Source organism: Camelus ferus, chromosome 13, assembly GCF_009834535.1.
Source record: "Camelus ferus isolate YT-003-E chromosome 13, BCGSAC_Cfer_1.0, whole genome shotgun sequence".
NCBI lineage: Eukaryota > Metazoa > Chordata > Mammalia > Artiodactyla > Camelidae > Camelus > Camelus ferus.
This window is the reverse complement of record NC_045708.1, coordinates 56,172,027-56,195,206: the sequence shown is the minus strand read 5'-3', so window position 1 is coordinate 56,195,206 and position 23,180 is coordinate 56,172,027. Positions and strand designations below refer to the sequence as shown.

Below are 23,180 nucleotides of genomic sequence, written 5' to 3'. Positions count from 1 at the left end.
AGCAGCTTAGTAAGGGCCAGATTAAGGAGCTTGTATTTTATTTTGTAAGCGATTGAGAATCTTACAAGGTTTCGGCCAATGGATTTATATGTCAAGTTCTGTATTTTATAAAAAGTGAATGATGGGTCAGAGAGAGCAAGGTGCTGTTTGGAGGCTGTCGTATCAGTCCAGATAAGGAATAATGAGGCTTCAACCCAGACAGTGACAGTAAGATTGGAGAGAAAGAAACAACATTGTAGGATAGAGAATTTTAGGACTTGTCAATCAAGCAGATGTGGAGGATCAGAGAGGAGTTAAGAATGGCAGGATTTTTAGGTTGGGTGAAAAGAGTGGGTGGTAGATAGACAAGGAAAAGAGAGCAAACTTTTGGAACTCTGGGAGCAATAGATAGTAAATTCAATGTTGGGCATTTGAATTTAAAAATAAGGGGCTAGCATTTGGGAGAAAAGTTAAAGCTGTTCATGGCTAGAGCCTTGGAAACCATGATACAGATGAGATTCTCCTTAGATTAGCAGATAGAATTGATAGATGAGCTGGATCCCAAGAGAACCCTGAGATTGTGCCAACATTAAGATGCAGACAGAGAAACAACAAACAGTCCATGAATAAGACTGAGAAGAAGCAGAAGAGTTGAAAGAAGTTGCATGTGAAAGAGTTTTTCTGAAAGACCAAAGTAAGAGAGGATTTTGTGGATGGAGTGCTTAATAATTATGGTTTCCTGGGAAATTCATGTTTGGGGGTACACTGAAAGTATATCATGTATTATAGTGTTCTTAGTAAAATGAGAGCCAATATTAAATATTGTGGAGAGGAAATCTCAATGACCCTCGATGTTAGAAAAATGAAGATATTTTAGGCTAGTGCAACTCTTTCCAGGCTTAAGGCTCTTTTTAAATTTAAGTTTTTGCATAATGATTTATAATAATGAATAATATATATCATATATAAGATAATATAGATATAATTTATAGTTCCGTCTATGTCAAAGTTCAAGTTTTCTGCTTCTCCTTGTGCTTTCTAAACACACATTCATAGACACATACTCCAAACTCACGCTTTTCTATGGGGAGCTCTCCATGCTTTACAGATGTTGCATAATTCATTTTCCACACTCAGTGCTGTGTTGTGGATAGAAACAGTAACTTTGTGCTGGAAACTAAGTTAAAGGGGTGTTAAGAGACTTGCCAGTTGTTAACTTTAGATAGAACCTACATTCTCAGACTGTTGATTCTCAAGGAGCAAGCCCATGCTGAGAAGAGGCTGTATCTTGAGTATCTTGCCCTTTGTTTGCAGCATGAGGCAGGGAAGAATGACTAAAAGCTGCAGTTCAACTACTTAAAACTAAGACTTTATTCTTCTAGAAAAACTCTTAGTGAACATAAATGAAGATGAAGCAATTATATTCACTTGCTATCTAAATTTAAGTTAAATTTGATATATCAAAATTCTAAAAAGCTACCATGGAGCTCAACAGAAGTGATGATTAAGAGTCAGGGATAGTTTAGCATTATTTAATGATTCCTTGAAACAGTTTTAGGATTCCCAGTAATATTTTTCCCAGTTAACTTCCCAAATATTTGCATTAGGTAAGGTAAACTCAAGTTCTTTTTGTGTCCAGCATGTTCCATCTTGGCCTTCTTAAGTCTTTAGGCAGTGTCTCAGCTGTTGTTCCTGCTGCTGCTGCAACCCCAGTCAATGAGAATCTCAAGACAGGCTGCCCCTCCACACACTTCGGCACATTTATCCAGTAACTAAAAGATGAGGTCAGGGTGAAAGTCTGAAAATCTTCCAACTTTTAACAATAAACAGCTACTGAACACGCAGAGTTTTTGCAGCAAAGTGTGAACGATGATGCTGTGCGTTTCCTGTAACTCAGCTTTAATTATCATTAGAGTGGAGGTTGTCCTCACTATGACTCTTCTGGAACCAAGCTGCACAGACAGGAAGTTTCGGTAGATTCTCCAAGTATATTAACTGGAGAGACAGAAAGAGACACAGTGGGACTGCTGAGTGGCTTTTAGGTAGCTGACAAATAATAATTGTGTTAGAATGGAATTAACTGTAATAGTTTTAGGAAGGGGAACAATAGATACAAAGAACAGATGTCCTTGAACTTTGCTCTAATGTTCAACCTTTATTATTTGACTGTTAAAATTACTTTAAGTATAAAGTAAAAGTAGAGAAATTAAATTCCAGGTAATTTAATAACCATTATCCACCTCATTACCTCCTTTTGCAGACATATGAAATATTACTTTTATAATCGAATGTGCATATCCGCTTTTAGATTTTCTCCAAACCCAAACATATTTCAGTAAACTTTCTTATGTATGGCCTCTATATATTTTCTTTTCCTTTTCTAATAATTCTTTCTCTGCATTTTTCTTGATCTTGTTTCTCCAATTTCTTCCCTTTTGCCTTTTTCCTTCTCGACCTTTACCTTAATTCTTCGATTTTTATCAGGCGCCCTACTCTTTCCTCTCATTTTTTCTTCTTTAAATCTCTTTTCAGCTTATTTTTCTATTGGTTTTGTCTTGTCTTCAGTTTTCACTTTCCTCTTTGCCTTCTTGTCTATTACCCTGTCTTTGCCCACTTATATGCAGTTGACAAGAGCTAGAAACAACACGATTCAATAACTTGTCACATGGGTTGTTAATAATGGTCAGTCCACATTTAGGAGCATTCAAGGCCAGCCATTTTTTGATGTGGCCCTTGGGGATTAAAACCAACAACAGGCAACCCTTTATGTCCATTACAGAAAAGACAGATGTCACCTAACCACATTCACAGCAGAAAACTGAAAAACAAGATCTTTGAACTCCAAATACTCAGAGAAAATATATTTTTGTCAAGTTGATATAATAAAAAAGTGGAACAGAGTGCTTTGAAGACCATAGGAGAGATAAATGTAAGATTTGATGCTCAAAGATTTGTGAGCATCCCTTTCTTTCTCTGTGTTAAAAACCATTAGGGAGAAATTCATTCAAGCCATAAACTCTCTCGATACTGTGGCATCTATTTTCACGGTATCTTGGTGACCCAGGGAAACAGATTGCTTGGAAGGCTGTTGATGCTGATGAAGCAGAACGGTCCTGGTTTCATTCTCCTCTGTCTTGCCACCATCCTACTTCAGCCCTCATTTCCCTAATTCTCATCATTCTGCACTCACCACATATGCCACATACTTCATTCCAATTCCTTCTCCATCCAGGTGCCAAACAAAATCTAACTTACTGTTTTAGATATATTACTCTTCTATTCAAGAACTTTCAGTAGATAGTGAGCTGAAATTGTAGTCAGTAGTTACCTAATTTGTAAAACAATGCATTAGTAATAGCTCTTGTGTCAGGTTTGTAGAGTTGTAATGATCCAAATGAGATAACATATGCCAAGGTGAGTCATGAACTGTCAAGTCGTTTAACACATAAAATACTCTGACCGTGGATTCCCCTGATGGACAAGTCCAAACTGAGGTCTACGCAGTCATACTGTTGTACCGACGTCCTCTCATACTGCTGTCTTTCTCCTTTATCTTTTGTTCACATTGACCATCTGTCAGCTCCCAGGGCAACCCTGGTCTTACCTGCCCTCTGGGCGTTTGCATTTGTTGTTTCTTCTGCTTGAAACACAACTGCCACCACCTCTTTAATTTTTTAATCCAGCCTTATTGAGATATAATTTATATATGACATTTAGTGGGCTGATTTGATACATTTAAATGTTGCAAAATGATACTGTAGTGTTAGCTAACATCTACATCCTATCACATAATTACCATTTCTTTTGCGTGATAAGAAAATTTAAGACTAGTCTCTTAGAAACTTTGAAGTATGTAACACAGTATTATTGACTGTAATCATTATGCTGTACTTCAGATATCCAGAACTTTTCCATTTCTAACTTCAAGTTTGTACTCTTTGACCGGCATCTCCCCATTTCCCCCAATTCCAGCCCCCAGTAGCCACCATTCTACTTGGTTTCCAAGAGTTGAGCTCTTCTAAATTTCATATGTAAGTGACATCACACAGTATTTGTCTTACTCTGTCTGATTTATCTCACTTAGCATGATGCCCTCAAGCTCCATCCATGTTGCAGCAAGTGGCAGGTTTTCCTTCTTTCTCTCTTTTTTTTTATTGAGTGATAGTCATTTTACAATGTTGTGTCAAATTCTAGTGTAGAGCACAATTTTTCAGTTATACACGAACATAGATATATTCATTGTCACATTTTTTTTCCTGCTATGATCTACCACAAGATCTTGTATATATTTCCCTGTGCTATACAGTATACTCTTGTTTATCTGTTCTGCATTTTAAAATCCCTGTCTGTCCCTTCCCACCCCCCGCCCCCTTGCCAACCACAATATTGTATTCTATGTCAATGAGTCTGTTTATGTTTTGTTTTGGTTTTTTTTTTTTTTTTGATTCCTCATATAAGCGATCGCATATGGTATTTTTCTTTCTCTTTCTGGCTTACTTCACTTAGAATGACATTCTCCACGAACATCCATGTTGCTGTAGACGGTGTTATGTTGTTAGTTTTTATGGCTGAATAGTATTCCATCATAGAAATATACCACATCTTCTTTACTCAGTCATCTGTTGATGGACATTTAGGCTGTCTCCATGACTTGGCTATTGTAAATAGTGCTGCTATGAACATTGGGGTACAGGTGTCATCCTGAAGTAGGGTTCCTTCTGGATATATGTCCAGGAGAGGGATTCCTGGGTCATATGGTAAGTCTATTCCTAGTCTTTTGAGGAATCTCCATACTGTTTTCCACAGTGGCTTTCCTTGCTTCCCTCTCCCACTCTTAATGATTTAAATGTCTTATTTTAGAATTTTGTGTTTATTCTTTTTGTAATTCATGGCAGTTATCTCCTTTCCAGTTACGAGTTTCTCATTTTTGTAGCATCCTGCTGCTTTTCTATTTAGAGTAAACCTGTCAATATTTCTTTTAGCATGGGTTTAGTGTTGCTAAACTCTCTTAGTTTTTGCTTGTCTGTGAAGTTCTTTCTCTCCTTATATTCTAAAGGATAGCCTTACTGGATAGAGTATCCTAGGCTGCATCTTTCTTTCATTCAGGACTTTGAATATATCTTGCCACTCCCTTCTGGCCTATAGTGTTTGTGCAGAGAAATCAGCTGAGAGCCTTATGGGGGTTCCCTTGTAATGCACTCTGTTTTTCTCTTACTGCCTTTAGGATCATTTTTTCATCCTTGACTCTGGCCATCTTGATTATGATATATCTTGGTGTGGGTCTGTGTGGGTTCTTCCTGTTTGGGACCCTCTGAGCCTCCTGTACTTGGGTATCTGATTCCTTCTTTAGGTTTGGGAAGTTTTCAGTCATGATTTCTTCAAATACCTTTTCAATCCCCTTTGTTCTTTCTTCCCCTCCTGGAACCCCTCTTATGCGTAGATTGGCATGCTTTATATTATCCCATAGGTCCCTTATATTGTTTTCGTTGTTTTTTATTTGTTTTTCTCTCAGCTGTTCTGATTGGGTGCTTTCTGTTGTCCTGCCTTCTAGGTCACTTATTCGTTCCTCTGCATTATCTAGCCTGCTTTGTACAGCCTTTAGGTCAGCTCTCATCTCAGCAAATGAGTTTACTAATTCTACTTGGTTCTTCTTTATAGCTTCTATTTCATTTTTGACATATTTTATATCTCTAAACACTATTTCTTTTAGTTCCTTCAGTACTTTGATCAGTCCTTTTTTGAAATCTTGATCTAGTTGGCCGTCAGTGTCTATTTCCTTGACTGTGCTTTCAGGAGATTTCTCTTGCTCTTTTAATTGGGAGTGGTTCCTCTGCTTCTTCATCTTGCACATATCTCTCTGGCACTGTGGCTTAAGGAGTATCAGTTATCTAGTTCTTCTGGAGACAGTGTGCTGTTAATGATTTTATCAAGAGGTCTTTGTGTCTTTGCCCTGTTTCACGAACTCAGCTTGCTGTTTCCAGAGGCCCTCTGTTGGCGCCCTTGTCTGTGGTGCTCCCAGTGGCTGTTGGCTAGCAGATCACGCCCCCTCCCAACACTGGGTCAGGTGCTGAGCTCTTATCTGGTGGGCGGGTGGGTCACTCCTCCTCCCGATGCCGCAGTCAGATGCTGTGCTCCGCGAGGCAGGTGGGCGGATCGCACCCCCTCCCAGCTCTGTGATCAGATGCTGCTTTCCTGCCAGGAAGGGGGGTGGCCGCCCTCCCTCTCCCTGCGCTGGTCACTCCGCTGCTCTGTGCAGCTGCCCGCTCTGCCTCCAGTCGGAGCTCCGAAGGCAGGCCCGGGGAAAACTGCAGAGCGGCCCCACCCCTGCTCCGTGCCAAATCTCAGCTCCTTGTTTGTCTTGGCGGCATGAGTTCTCTGAGGTGCCAGAGCAGAAAGATCCTATCTGCCTCGGGCTGTAAACAAGTCTCAGTCCTGCCCAGGAGGTTGTGGTGCCCCCTGGTGCGGATTCAGGTCTCGGCGCTGCCCCCGCCCGGGCACTGTGCACAGGAGGAGATGGCAGCTGTGGCTGTGCCCTGCCTCTCTTCTCACAAGAAGCACCAGTAATTGTGACGCAGGTCTGAGGAGACAAAGGCTATGGCGCCCCTCCCCCAAGGGCACACCAGCCATGTTGCTTTGCCTTTTTTCCACAATTTATGGGGGCCCAAGGTTGTTCTGCTCTGTATCCCCTCCCAGCCATGGCATGCAGCACCCTGCAGTCCCCCAGGGCTGCCTCAGTGCAGCCACCCCAGTCCTTCAGGCAGCCTGTCCCGGCTCCAGCTGCTGGCTCGCGTCTCAGGCTGGGTGTTGCCGGGACCTTTGTGCCCGTTTAACTCAGTTCTGTTGATCAAGGGGTGCTCAGGGCAGATCTAAGCCTCGGAGGCTCCCCCTCTGTCCTGCTGGCCTCTCCGTTGGAGAGGGGAGACCCAGCGAACAAGTGCCAGTCCTCCTTTGCTGCTCCCTCCCCACGGGATTGGTCTCGCACTGTTTTGCTTTTTCTTCTTTCTTTTTTCCTTTTCTCCTACCAGATTTTTGGCGTCTTTGTCTTTTAAAGAGGGTGATGTTCTGTTGGAGTTCGGCAGGTGCTCTGGTTGGCTGAGTAGGTCTGTGGATGTGAGTTTTGGTGTATTTGCGGGAGATGGTGAGCTAGAAGCGTCCTTCTACTCCAGCATCTTGATTCGTCGCCTGGTTTTCCTTCTTACTGATGACTGAATAATATTCCATTGTATATAAGGAGACCATATCTTTATCCATTCATTCATCAACAGACTGGTTGTTTTTATGTCCTGGCTAGTATGACTGATACTGCACTGAACATGGAAGTGCAGATATTTCTTCAAGGTCCTGTTTCATTTCCTTTGGATATGTGCACAGAAGTGAGATTGCTGGATATTATTATTGCTGGATATAGTTATATTATTAATTTTTTGAAGAACCTCCATATTGTTTTCCACAGTGGCTGTACTAATTTACATCTCCACCAGCAGTGCACAATGGGTCCCTTTGCTCCAAATCCTTGCCAGCACATCTCTTATCTTTTTGACAATAGCCATTCTAATAGGTGTAAGGTGATAATTCATTGTGATTTTGGTTTGCAGTTTCCTGATGATCAGGGATGCTGAACACCTTTTCACATATGTGTTAGCCCTCTGTATGTCTTTTTTGGAAAAATGTCTACTTAGATCTTTGCTTATTTTTCAGTTGTATTTTTTATTTTTGCTTTTGAATTGTATGACTTCTTTACATTTTTTGGATTATTAACCCTGTATCAGATATATGCTTTGTAAATATTTTCCCCCATTCTGTAGATTGCCTTTTCATCTTGTTGATGGTTTCTTTTGCTGTGAAGGAAGCTTTTTAGTACGATGCAGTCCCACTTATTTTTGCCTTTGTTGCTTGTGCTTTTGACATTATATCTAAAAAATTGTTGTGGAGACCAGTGTCAAGGAACTTTTTCTCCTTATGTTTTCTAGGAGTTTTACAGTTTCAGGTCTTATATTTAAGTTTTTAATTCATTTGAGTCGATTTTTGTGAGTGATGTAAGAGAGGGTTCAAATTTTACTTTTTTTGTAGATGGTTACCCCATTTTGCCAACATCATTCATTGATGAAAGACTGTCCTTTCCTCACTGAGTAGTCTTGGCTCCCTTGTCAAATATTTATTGAACATATATGTGTGTGGGGGGGTTATTTCTGGGCTAACAATTCTGTTCCATGTATTTATGTGTCTGTTTTTATGCAGACACATAAATTGTACTGTTTTGATTACAATAGCTTTGTAGCAGTATAGTTTGAAATCAGGAAGTGTAATTCCTCTAGCTTTGTTCTTCTTTCTCAAGATTGCTTTGGCTGTTCAAGGTCTTTTATGGTTCCATATGAACTTTAATCAAAACAGTACAATACTCATCATGTTTTTAGAGTCCTTTCCTACTCTTTTATAGAATCTTTATTATACTCTGTCATAGTATCATGTCTGTTTCCTTCCTAGCACTTCTGTCACTATCACACAGTCTGTCATTATTTTATTTGTTGACCTTTACTTATATATTGCCAGTTTCCCGCACTAAATTGTGAGCTTCATGAGAGAAGGCACCTTCTATCTGCCTCACCATTGTATTTATAGCATGTACTGCAGCACCTGGTTCAGAATAGGTACCAGATCAATATTATGAAAATAAAAGAATGAGTTGATTTTTTTCTGACTCCATAATACTAATCCAGTCTGTTTTATAATTTCTGCCCTATAAGAATTCTAGCCAATCTGCCCTCCTCATCCTCATCAGCCATTCTTAGTTTTATACCTTTGTTCTTGTACCTCCTTTCACCTAGAATGGACCTCTCTTCCCAGCCAGCCAAAATCTTTCCCATAATTCAAAACTTTAACCCATCCCTTGTAATTAAAGTGTCTCACATCCTCTAACTCACCCTGAGCTTTTTCTACTCTAACCATCTAGTACTCCCTACTTGTAGTACTTATTTTACTTCTACATTTTAAACTGTATTTATTTTTTAATATTAATCTTTTAGGTGCATTTATCTTTTTTATGTCGTGAAACTTGAGTGTCTGAGGGCTAGAATCATATTCTTATTTTGCTTTATATCTCCCCTCCCTAAGTCTTGGTTTACCTCCCTCTCCATCCTGCCTCCCCCACCTCTCTCTCGCACACGTGTGCATGCACACACGCATGCACACACACATACACACACACAAGCATACACACATCTCACCATGGTAGCAAATAGTATACAGTTAACAAACAGCCATTGAAAAAATTATTAGGGAGGTTTTGAAACCCTGTGGAGGAGGGATTTATATTTGGGGGGGGGGAATTCATGAACTTATATCTCAGAATGGCAGGAGAGAGGATAGTAGTGGGAACTAAGACCCATTATGTATGCTCCATGGTGATACTTTGTTATAAAAAAAGCAGGGACAGTTCCTGGACAAAATTAAGTATAAGATTGCCTAATGATTCCCAGACTTACTATTAAAATGCTATTCTAAGTATCTCAAGTTGAAGTGAAAGAGACTTACTGGTATAGTTTGTGATACATTTTATGTCTGATGATTTTTAAAAGATATGAATTAATTTAAGAAAGATTTGTATTTCAATATTCAGCTTAGGACAACTGCAGTTGTATATATTTACTCTGGCTGGGTTTAAATTGCAAACTCCACTCCATTTAACACAAATGTCAAGAATTATTTAATCGAGTGATTATGAAATATAAAATTATTCAGAGACAAGGTCTCACAACTTGCTATTTTGCTGTTATCCATATCAGCTCTAGAATATGCTTTGCTGGGAAATGAATCTCAGTTTGACTACTTGAATTCTGTGAGAATATACAATATTCAGTTTTCCTATGTTAATCTTATAAAATATGTTTAATATTTAATAACAGTTGCAGAGAAAAACACACATTCTTTGGTGTAATCCATTTGGGTTGACTAAAAATTATTAGAATAGGAAAATCTTATTATTTTTTCTGACTGTTTAAATAAATCTCACCAGTAGCTGTAGTATATTCAATAATTTGTCTCCCTGAACATCCATTCCAAATCATCTTCTCTCTCGCTTCCTCTGTTATAGTAACTGAAAATGTCAAACACTCGATTTTCCTAACCACCTTCCAGGCAGGTATGGCCATGAGACACAGTTCTAGCCAATGAGCTCAAGGAGAAGTCTGCCAGGAGGGACCTTCTTTTCTAAATAAAAAGACAGAGCTTTATGGAAGAGATTCAGGTGTCTGGAGTGCAGGAGTCAACTTGTGACATACGGTACAAGCTTGAAGATAAATGTCTGCGAGCGAAGAATAAAGGGGTCCAAAAGAGGAAATGAGTCAGGTCCCTGATGGCATCCCTGAATGACACAGCACCCTAGCTCAGGACTGCCAGCTGTGGGACTTCTTACTGTATGAAACAAATACATTCTTTAGAATTTAAGCAACTGTTTCTGGTATAAACTTTCTGGTGTTTACAACTGAACACATTCTTAACTGATACACTTAGGTTCAGATTTAAACTGGATTACACAGAGACTGTATTTAGTAAGTTCAAATTAATAAGCATTTAGAAAACATTTAGTTTTATCTTAAAAATCCTAAAAAGTTTGTACCTTTAAAATTAATAACAATGACCCAATTCTTACTAGTAATGCTTTGTTATAGTATAAACAGCTTATTGAATAAAATATATTAGCAAATAGTTACAAAAGAGTGAGCAATTCTTATGCTACTAGACAAACAGTTGGAATTTCCCATTTTGCTGAACAATTTGAGAGCAGAGGGACATAGCTTTTTATACATTTTTAAAATGTCTACAATATACTAATGTCTAATATTCAAGCAACATTTTCATGCACTCATTCAATAGATACGTGTTGAATGGCTGTGCGTCTTTGCTTTGCACAAGTCATGAAAACACACTGTCCCTTCTTATACCATCTCACCATTGGTTAATTCTCTTCCTAATGTGAGTAGTGACCTCCTATTTCACAGTAAAGATTTATCAATAGCATAATAGTATTATATTATGCTTGATATTATTTAAGGCAAGTATGTCATGTTGGATTTATTGTTTCCCTCTGAAAACTGAAATAACTTCCCAAATAATTAAAAAAAAAATGTTGACGATAGAGAAACTTTGCTTTCTACATTTGTGATTTAAGTCATTGATGGCCAAAATTCAACCTTTCAGTCAGGATAAGTAGGTAAATAAGTATCCCAATAAAGGATTTTACTGGTGGTGTATCTCTAATGACTTTATATTCATATAGTTTATAGTTTAATTTCTATTAAATTAAGTTTCCTTTATTTTCTACTGTATTCATTTTAGTGGTTAATAGTTGATGTTACTTCTTAGGTTATATCTATTTCTAAGATATGCCAAGTCAATACTTAAATGATTCTATATTTCTAAAATTAATTATTTTTGATTAGAGTAATACATGTATTTGATATACAATTTAATAGTTACGTAAGGGTATACAGTGAAAAGTAGGTCTCCCTTGTTCTTCTCACACACATAGTTCCCTTCTTGAGACAACTACTCTTTCCATTTCCTTGTATAATCATAACTAGGATTATTTTAAATTTACTCTCATATCTACTGAACACTTCAACAATTATAAGTATAAAAATGTTTTATGACTGAGGTAATTGTCTGACTAAATTAGTTTCCAAAACTAAAATTTTATTTCATGTTCCAAAAGAGCTAGGATAATTATAGGACAGCCTGCCAAAGATTAGCTTGGAGATAATAAGCATTCTACACAGAGGCAAATTTCCAAGATCACAGCTGAATAAATATTATTTTAAGGAAAAATAACTGAGGTGTTCTTTATTCAGATTTGCTAAATATATGTAGAGAAAATGGCAAAAGAGAGACACAGTATCAAATCATAAAGGCTTGAATAATGAAAGGTAGAAGGCCAACTGTGTTTTCATTTGAAGAACCAGGGATCTGTAGCTCATAAAGCTGATGAGGGTATGGCGCTCATCACTGGTAAAAGAAGGTGGGATCTGCAGGATGGTTTCATGAAGCATTTATGGGTGCCTATTTTCGATTCCATTCCTGCTTATGAATGTTTGAGCAATAACAAAAATTAATCAGAAAACAGTCTCTCATCCTCCTCACACACTTGTAGTGACTGTTTTAATTTAAAGACCATAAAAAATGTGTTTTGAATTTTAGTCAAGACTGATCAAGAAAAAAATTAAAGAGCAGATGATCAATTTTTAAACATATTTTGAGGGGAATCACAAAGAAATTAGTTCAGTGAAATAAGGCATTAATTTATTTCTAGTTGTCAAATGCAGTCTATGTGTCTTAGATTTTTCTTCCCATTATAAATGCAATTTGTGTCCATTGTGGAAGTTTTGGGAAAAAAAGAAAAGAAAAAGCTAAAGAGGAAAAACAGAACCACATAAAATCATACCGTCTTGAGATAGTGACCCCAACCTTTTTTTGTATATTCTTTTATCTTGTTAAGCATTTACATATGTATGTTTAATATTTATTTACATATAACCATAGTACACATATGTTCTATAACCTATTTTTACTCAATATATTATGAACATGTTTTGATGTAATTATTGTCTTAAAAATTGTTTCCAAATTTTCTTCATTATAAACAGTGTGTTTTAAAGCCTTATAAATAAATTCTTGCTTCATCTATACATATATATACTAGAAAAGAAATTATTAGATTAAAGGGAATACAATTTTCTGAATCATCGGTGGATAATGTTTTTATTATTTAAAATTTGGGGTGACAAATAGTAATCTCATTTTAATGTGCAGGCTTTTGATTACTAAAATATTAACTATTTATCATATTTGTCATATAATTGTTAGGAAGAATGAGTTTTATTTTAATAGCTGAATTTCAGTAGCTACCCCAGCCATGAAAATTTTCAGGAGTTTATTGTTTAAACAGATTCTCTTGAGCACCTACACTGTGTTTCTATGCAGAGGGATTTTAAACTATTCCTAGAAGATTAAAGAGTATTTTGAACTGCTATGGGTTCCCTGTAAACTTTTAGACTAATTCCCGAGGCTGTTCTAAGCTGGCTCTCCTAGCACCACTCTGATGGTAGTACCGTTGGTCCATGACGCCAGCTGTAATATGGGCAATAACTAGGATCCAGTTCTCATTTTACTAGCAATTTTCTGAGTGGTTTCCTCCCACTGACAGATTTTTGAATATTATAATGCAAGTTTTACAAAGATGATGAATAACACAGTAAGATCAATTTTGTCTGAACTTGTCCCATTTTAAACGAAAGAGGCATTTATATAAATATTACTTAAACTTCTCTATTTAAAAAATGAGGTTTTATTTCTCTTTTACAAATAGAAAATATAAATTACAAACAGTTAAAGCTACTCTCTCAAGGCAATGGAAACCTAAGTAAAAACAGTGTAGAAGAAAAGATTAACCATAGAGGATAGTGAAGGTTTTACGATCCAATTATTCAAAAAAACTAAGTAAAGCAGGTACAAGGCTCAAATGTCATCTTATATGTTCTAATCAATTTGAAAGACATTAACAACATCATCCTATAATTTCTTAGGGTATTGAGTTATTTGGTATATTTCATTTTCAGCAGCAGTTTAAAATGTGCTAAAAAATAATATTCCCATAAAGCTGAAACTCTTTTCTCAATGAGGATTGGATGCCAAAATTATCTTTTAAGGTAAATGCCACTTGAAAGCCATCCTTAAAATTTTTTAAGAGACTTGAAACATTTGTATTTAGATTGAACATCTAAAAATACAAGTTTTTGTGATTAAAAGCTCATCGTGCCTTCCTATTGAATTTTTGATTCTGTAACAGTGTAATTCTTCAAGATAATCTTTACCCTTTTATTCTACTTGTAGAAATGGCCAGTGTAACATGCTTATTCCTAAGACCTCTGCTTTCACACACACACAAAAATGATACATGGCATAAAACTGTGGGAACAAAACAGTAGAGAACTTTTAGGCAATGTGTCTGTGGAGGAGAGGAGAAGCTGGAAGCAAGGGGGAAGGGTACAGTTAACTCCTTCAAACACAACTCTTAGAAAATGTTCTTCTAACAGTATCACCAGATTCTGCCCTAATAGTGAAGAGTGAAGAAATAGACGTAAAGTATTTTTAAACTTACACAGAACTCTACCCTCAAATAGCCCCCAATTGTATTGAGTCTATTGGCCAATAAGCATCCACTCAGATGATCTAATTCAAGCTGCATTCTGCAATTTGCCAAGTGTATCTCGATGAAGCTTGGAGGATGACCCCCAAATGTACAGCCCTTTAACAAAGCCTCTGGGAAGTGAAGCAGCCATTCTGTTTTAAGAAGCTAAGAGGTAGCAGATGACTTAGTAGCGTCATGCAGGTGCCAGCAGAACCACAGAGGAGCGTGCATCTAGACTGTGGGTTATGAATGCAGCCATGCCGTAGACAGATGTCCTCAGGTGATACCAAGAACTTTCAAATGAGAGGTGATCATCAGACTGGAATCACGGGCAGTGGACAGTTCCTAAGCTGACTCATTAGGCACGAATTGATGATCTGTCAGAGAATAATGACTTTTAGGACTTCTATTCTCGCTCTAATGCTTCATATTAATGACCTTTCAGGATAGTTGTTATCATCGGAATTTCAGCTGCCACACACACACAAAAAAACTAGTGAATGAATTTGTTTCTGAATGGAGGTAGAAAGCTGTCCCTGAAAAGGAAACAGAATGACAGTCATAAGGAAATAAGAACTATGTAGAACTGAAATATTAACTTGAGAAACAAAACTTATTACCTCTGAATTGAATCTAGTGGGTTTTTTTCAATGATTTATTTTATTGGAGACAATAATGTCTAGGTGGCAGGCTTAAACTTAACCAAAAAGTTAAATCCCCAGACAACACATTCTCCAAATAGCTCCCCCCACCCACACACACACAAAGATCTGAAGTCTGAAATACAGCATGTCAATGGTCACCAGAGGCTGCTTATGATGTATTAGCCTGTCAGTTACAGATGTGTCTTCCTAATCATTCATGGGACATAGATTGCTGTACGTCTGCAGCATTCAAGGCTGTTTGTTGAATGCTGCCAGAGAGGACATTATGGTCTAGGTCAGAGGCCAACAAACTTCTTCTATAAAGGTCTAGGTAGTAAATATTTTAGGTTGTGCCAGCCAGATGGTTTCTATTGCAGCTGCTCAACTCAGCCATTGTAGCACAAAAGTAGCCATACACAATATATACGTAAATAAGTACGGCTATTTTCCAAAAATCTGTATTTATGGGCACTGAAATTTGAATTCTGTATAATTCTTACATCATGAAATATTATTATTTTATTTTTCTAAACCATTTTAAAAAGTAAAAGCCATTCTTAGCTTACAAACTGTACGAAAACAGGTAGCAAGCCAGATTTGGCCCACGGGCTGTAGCTTGCCACCCAGGGTCTAGATTATAACAGATGGAAGATAATTGCCTTAAAGACATAGAAACAAAGTTTCTGTATGTCTGCAGAGCTGAGAGGGATCTCTTTTTGTTGAAAACTGCATGGAGGAGGTGATATTTGAATTTACTTGAAAGGTGGGATTTTAATTTTTTTTCAAAGATGAACATTTTTATTTGCACATGTGTATTGATTTTAATATTTTTAAGTTAATTTTTTTACATTTACATTCACTTATTTAATACCCATATTAAGTTTATTCATAGCAAAATTTTAAATTCAAATAACATATGACATTGAACTCTTGTATATTGTGGACTTGCAGTGATTATCATATCTTCCATGCTATGTGTGTTTTTAAAATAGTGGTAAGAACACAACACGAAAACTACCCTCCTAACCAATTTTCAAGTGTCCAGGATGGTAGTATGAAACATACAGGCACAAAGTTGTACCACAGACCTCTAGAACTTACTCATTTTGTGTAATTGAAACTTACAGCCATTGAAGACCAACTCCCTGTTTGCCCCTCTCTCCAGCACCTGGAAGCCATCATTCTGCTTTCTGTTTCTTTGACTATTTTAGGTATCTCAGATTAGTGGAATCCTGGAGTTATTTGTCTTTCCATGATTGGCTTACTTCACTTAGCATAAGGTCCTCCAGGTTCATCCATGTTGTCCAAAAGAATTGAAATCAGGATCTCAGATAGACATCTGCACTCCCATGTTCACTGCAGCATTGTTCACGATAGCTAAGGTATGGAAACAACCTAAATGTCCATTACCAAATGAATTAGTTAAAAAATATGGCATATGCATACAGTGGAATAGTATTCAGCCCCCAAAAGAAGGGAATCCTAGCATATGAAGAATGGGGTTTTTGATAGCAAAAGGGAGCATTGATCGTTGTTACTCCAGGATAATAGGTGTTAACTCTGGCTGTTTCATGCAAATTGGGACATCTTGCAGGAGGAGGAGTCTCAAGAGACCATGAACATAGATCCCTGAATGTAGTCAAGCAAGAGTCATGGTGGATTCAGTGAATAAAAATGTCCAAGTTGATTGAAGCACATTGGGATGAATAAAGGGAAAAAAGCTAGAAAGGTAGTCTGGGGCTTGAACTAGAATTGAATTGGTAGGTTCTTAAACATAAAGCTAAGACACTTGGAAATTATTTAAATAGGTGGTGGAGAAACACTGCAACTTTTAAAATAATAAAGTGAGATGGTCACCTATCAGTGATACCAGCGATGAGCAGAATGAATGGGATCGGGCAGAGACTACATGCAGAAGCCCAGTTAAGGGACCACAGCAATAGCTCGAAGACAGGATAAGAGAATGAGGACTGCGGCCAGGCAGCAGGAATAGAAAGGAAGGAGTGGATGAAAGACACATCAGAGAGAAGGAATCGAGAGAACCTGTCAATTGAATATAAAAGATAAGCTAAGAAAAAGGGAAAGTCAAAGGAAGCTCCTAAGACTTTAAGTCGAGGTGACTATAGACATTCTATATTTGTGGGTTAGAAATAGGTGAGGAAGGGAAATCTGTAAATGAATATATAATTGGGATCCTATTCATATTGTAATTTAGAAAAAATAGACGTAAGTTAACAATGGTACTTCTGTAGTTTAACTTTTGAAAATACTTTTACATCAGGGCAGCTCAATCTGAATAAAATTTGGAATGGCTTTCTGATAAATGTGAGTGGGAGAAGCTTGTTTTTAAAAAGTTGGCCTTTGATTTGCAGGGAGTGTGAGGGAAAGGGTTGAGGCATATTTTTCTATGAACTATTTTTTCTGTCTTCTTTCTAGGACCCAGTGGGATACAACCCATTTTTAGATTAGTACAGTGGTTTTTAGTACTTACTATGAAAGTAAAAATGAACCCAGCTGAGGAAAAGGCACAGCTGTGGCAGGCCTCTGGCTAGCACAGGATTCAGAATGATGTTCAACCATCAGCTTGTATCACCCGGTTACCTCAATAGGTCTTGAGAGTCTTAAAAATTATCCTAATTATGTGGTTTTTAAAAATAACTCATTTCCTGCAGAATACTAAGGATTGCACAGATGCCTTGAAATCAAAGAAACAACGATAAGGTGCTATAAATCATAAAAATATGAATTAAGCATCTGCTATGTTCCTGATTCCCAAAATGGTACCCAAGCTGTATTTTATATTTTCTTTATATTCAATTTTCCAACAATTTTCTATGCAGATTTTTTTTTTTCTTGTAGAGAATGTGTCTGAGGAAATGGAGAGAAATAGATAAGTCAATGGGGGGAAATGACAGATAATTGTAACATCTAAAAGTGCACACACACACACAAACACACACGTATTTTTAAAAGAAAATTTCTAAAACAACAAAGGGAATCAAATCACCATAGGAACAAATTCAGAAACACGAATGCTTCACCTAGAAAAACTTTTCTACTTTTTGGAACTCTTGAATTTTCTATAATTTTTTTTCAACATTTTTCCATGCTTAAATAAAATCAAATTAGCCAGTCTGGCCATCAGGTATGGTCTACTATTTCTCTGAAGCGGTGTTCCAGAAAAGCAAAGCAGATGTGAATACATTATCCTGACTGGTCCCAGAACAGAATCCACAAACACCTCAAGGTATGAATTACTGAGAAATGCTATCCCACTGTGCTGAGAGACTGTCGGGGTTAGGGGCAGGGAATAGTCATGTGGGTATGCAGTAGTCCCTGCTGTTGTAGTGTGTCCTTGGCACCAAAAAGAAATTGTAGTGTAAAACCCCATAAAGAACCAAAACTCCAATTGATGCCATTCATCAGGGCCAGTATCCGAGCAGTGTGGATTTTACTTTTTAGAAATTTCCTTTTGCACTCTGCTTCTTTTCTTGAGCTCTGTCCTTTGAAACTGGTCAGTTTCTTTTATTCATCTTTCTAGTATGTTTATCTCTTCCCGTGCTTACTATATGTGAATATAAAACATTATTTTTTAATATTCTGTATAACACAGGGAGCTATAATATCTTGTAGTAACCTATAATGAAAAAAAATATGAAAAAGAGTATATGTGTGTATATATATGACTGAACTATTATGCTGTACACCAGAAACTGATACATTGTAAAATGACTATACTTCAATAAAAACATTGTAATACTATATAATACTGTGATTATAAACATGCATTATACTATGTATTATATGTGATGTAAAGATGTAGATATAAACATATTATAGATGTAATATTATGGGACGCCAGCCAACCTTCCTGGTGCTCCTGATCACATCCCTTTCTCCTTGGTCATTATGATCACACACAAAGGCTTTAACAAGTTCAAGATTTCTAATAAAAGCACACCGGTGTTCTAGTTTTCTCTCCTTTAGTTCCTTAGCTGCAGTCATTTCTTATTAGGTATCATGCTATTTAGCAATGGCCCTGACAGGAGGAGAACTTGATCTTGAGCAGCATGTGTCAGGATGCACAGGAGCCAGACACTCTTCTCACCCCCAAGCAGGTTTTGCCCTCAACGATTGTTAACCAAAGACTAGAGTGCCTTCTTTTTTTCCTTCTTCTTCTTCTTCTCTTTTTTTTGTTCTCATCATTCTTAAATCCAAATGAAATTTAAAATTCCAGGGTTGAAACTGGATTTAAACAAATGATAGTATGTTTCTAGATTGACCGTGATTCGCTTTCTCTATGATTGATCCACTTCCTATTGTGCGGTAGAGTAATGAGAATAGATGTGGATGTTAGATATGGCGGATTTGAGACTTCCTGGAAAGTTGTAATCATATTAAAATAACCGCTAAAGGAAGAAGGCTAGCATTGGAGACCTAGATACTCGTCTGCCTCTGTAACTGCCCTCTCTCATGAACCTGACAGAACTCAACTTACCTTACTACCCCTAAAAAACTCCAGGCAGGAAACTCACAAAGTTCTGTATGTGAGAGCAGTAAACATACAACAGGGCTTTATCAGTGTGTGATGTACTGCCGTGTCTGTTACTGCACAATTGTTATTCATTGTTATTACTACTACTACCACTAAAAATAGTGTGTAACTTCAGCCTGCTTGTGCTAAAAGATTGCAGCATGTTTGCATGCCCTCAGGAAGAAGTTTTTGCTATGAAAATTCTCAAGTGCACCTTTTAATCCTGTCAAATAAGTTGATCTTTTTCTTTAATGATAGATTCTTCATTAAGTTTCAAGCAAAGAGTGATTGTATTGTTTCTTACTTTCAAGACATAGCTTTGACCTTCTCGACCACTTACAAGCTGAATCAAATTTAATATTGGGAATTCGAAATACTTTAGTTGAAAATCTGAATATCCCTGCTGGATATTGTTTGACTTGTGATCCCTTAGAAAATCACCAAGTCTCTATGAGCCAAATTTCCTCTAGACCTAATTTCAAGATAGCTAGTGTACAGAATAGCTGGAAGAATTAATTTAGAGTCATTTTATTTTCAATGCATTAAGGACATTGTTGTTCGAATAGTTGCAACATAGAAAGTTCCCCATAGAAAGTTCATGTAGTCAATCCTTTATTTAATAATAGTACCTTTAAAATGTGCATGTAGAAGAATAATGGAGAAAGGGAGGAATGGAAACGGCTAATTTTTTTTTATTATATCATGTATTGGGGAGGCAGGAAGAGGAAAACCATAAAATCAAATAGCTTAAATTACAATTTCAAATAAAATAGTTGATGTTGGTGTACTCTAATCTCTAAAAACATGTTACAAATAAAGAATCAAGAGAGAATAAATACTGACAGCTCTGGGGAGAACTTCTTTAATCATGGAGCTATAACCACTCCCTTGCTGCTAGTCTTTGATTGCAGAAATCCATCTGATCTACCTTTCAGAATTATTTGGTATAAAATGGTGTATCATTGTTATTATCTTTTCCTCTCTTCCTATATAGATTTTTTTTTCAGTAAACAGTAAGTCATTTTGGACCCTTTTAATTCTTTATTTCTTTTTGTCTCTAGGAGTTGTACAGATGTGCTCTGCTGCATAGTCTTCATACTGTTCATTATTGGCTACATTATTTTAGGACTTTTGGGTGAGTAAATACACAGGTGTAGAAGAGATTTAACATTTGCTAATGGAATAATTAATTCAATGTCACATCTTAACATTAATCGTTTTCTTCCAAAAGCCTTCTTATTGATTATTGTCTTTTCTGGAGGAATGTACCTTACCAGGACTCATTAAGTAGCAGATACAATGAAAAATAAACACAAAATAGTTTACTCAAAGGCAATCCTAAATTACTTAGGTAAATACAATTATACAGAAGGAAGAAAAAACCTTATAGTTTCCTTTTAATGATTTTTACCTTTGAAATTCTATTAAGCAGCTAATAAGGTTCATGTTGCTATTTACTAAAAAGAACTAGGGCCTAGATAAATTTAAGTAATATATAACCTTTTCTTTTTATAAACAAATGAAAAGGAAGGAACAATTATTAAGAATCACACCAGATAATTCATTAATATATAAGAAGTCCTATTGTCTTTGCCTACCAGAAAGAGATATCCTGTTGTTCATTGTTAGAGTAAGATTTTTCTATGGAAGTGAAAATAAAAAGAATAAATATAGATATTCTTTATGTGGATTTTTTTTAAACATTCAAAGGGGGTTTATCAAGATGGTGAAGTAAGAGGACATGGAGCTCACCTCCTCCCACAAACAAATCAACAATACATCTAAATATAGAACAATTCTCATTGAAAACTAGCCAGAAACTGGCAGAAGGACTCCGGGACAACCAAGGCTGTAAGAAAGCTACACACGAACTTGGGTAGGAAGGGAAGAGAAGCGATCAGGTCAGGACCTGCACTCCTGGGAGAAGACCTCAGAAGACAAGGGAGATCACATGGATGGGCACTCACCCTGGGGAGTGAGCAGTGAGAGCCACAGAATGAGTGCCCCAGTCTTGGGGTCCTACACAGAGGAAGAGCCTCCTCGGCTGGTTGGAAGGCTGCTGGGAATAACAGAAGAGCTGTGGGAAGCCTGGACTCCAATCATGAGGAGCATGCATGGGCTGGTTTGCCCCTGAGGCAGGATGGAGAGAGGTCTACTTTAGTGGCTGTTGGGTTTCCTGTGACTGCCTTGGCATGCACCCCAGTCTGAGCCAAGTGAAGTCTCCAGCCCAGCTTGTTCCATATCCTGGATCTGGGGCAGCCCTGACTGAGGAGAAGACTTCACTGTGGGATACAGAGACAGTCTAGTCCCTGGGCAGAGCCTGGGTGGGATGGTGGCAGCCACTGTTGAGCTTACTCATGCAGTGCATGGGAAGCAGCCCAAATTTCCTATGGCAGCTGCTCCACCACAGCTCCCTCTATTCAACAGCCAAGAGTACACATGGGCCCCCCCTGCCCTGTGGTGTGGCTCAGCAACAGGACAGGAATGGTGAAGGCTGAGCACAGTGACCAACTGTGAGGGACAAAGGGGACTTGCACCAAGGGGTGTGTCTGAATGGAGCAAGGGAAATAATTACTGGTGCCTACACTGGCAGCATGTCAGAGACAGCTTGGACCTCTGTCTGTGGACAACACAAGCTGAGATCCTGCACGGACCCCACTTACTTCAGCCCTCTCCCAGTCTGGGGCAAGGGACCTGGGTCGGAGAGAGAGGAGAACACACACTTAAAGGGAGCAGAGCCAGCTCAGGCCTGACCCTTAGGGCTTCTGCTCTAGCAACTTGGGATCAAACCCCACCCCTGTATGAAGTTTCCTCAAAAAAACTATTATAGAACTACCATATCATCCAACAATTCCACTCGGGGTATATATCTGGGGAAAAAAAATGAAAGAAAATAATAATTTAAAAAGATACATGCACCCACTGTTCATAGCAGCACTATTTACCATAGCCAAGATATGGAAGCAACCGAAATGTCCATCAACAGACGAATGGATAAAGGAGATGTTTGTATACAGACAATGGAATATTACTTAGCCATAAAAATAATGAAATCTGCCATTTGCAGCTGTGTGGATGGACCTAGAAAATATTATGAAGTGGAATAAGTCAGACAGAGAAAGACAAATACTGTATGAAATCACTTATATGAGGAATCTAAAAGATGAAACATGAAAGTAGACAGAAAAACAGAAACAGACTCACAGGTTTAGAAAACAAACCAGTGGTTACCCATGAGGAAAGGGACAGGAGGAAGGGCAAGATAGGGGGATGGGATTAAGAAATACAAACTACTATGTGCAAAATAGATAAGCAACAAGGATATATTGTACAGCACAGGGAATTATACACATTATCTTGTAATAACTTTAAATGGAAATAATCTATAAAAATAATGACTCACTATGCTATACTAGTATTACACTGTAAATCAACTATACTTCAGTTCAGAATAAAGCTACCAAGGGAACTGGTGTGAATATTTTCTGTAAAAGGATTTCACCGTTGCATATGGCCGCATCACAGTTTTCCCCAGGGACTGAAGTCCTCTCCCTTAGACGTTGATGTAGGAAACTTTCCTGTATTATTATTGGGGTGGGGACTGTAACAGTCAGGTAGTAGCTTCTAGTAACAATAATGAATGCTTAGAGTTAGTGTGGATTGAATGTATCAGAGGAAAAAAGGCTGTACTTGCCTAAGGAATAATGGAAAATACTCTTCTCCATTCTTCAGTTTTACCTTCCAAAAAGAAAAATACCTTGAGAATAGCAACTGAAAGTAATTTCCAAAACATTGTATGAGTAACACCATCTGAAAATTACACAGAATTGGAGAATTCAAA

At 37.5% G+C, this 23,180-nt stretch overlaps 1 protein-coding gene across 2 annotated transcripts in view; it reads left to right on the top strand.

Annotated features, from left to right (window-relative positions):
• Window positions 1–23,180, top strand: part of SLC44A5 (solute carrier family 44 member 5) — a 312,707-nt gene that overhangs the window by 215,301 nt on the left and 74,226 nt on the right. For both annotated transcript variants that reach the window (XM_032494582.1, XM_032494583.1), the window contains one exon: window positions 20,401–20,474. In XM_032494582.1, the coding sequence (XP_032350473.1) occupies window positions 20,401–20,474 (74 nt within the window). The remainder of the gene's footprint in view (window positions 1–20,400; window positions 20,475–23,180) is intronic.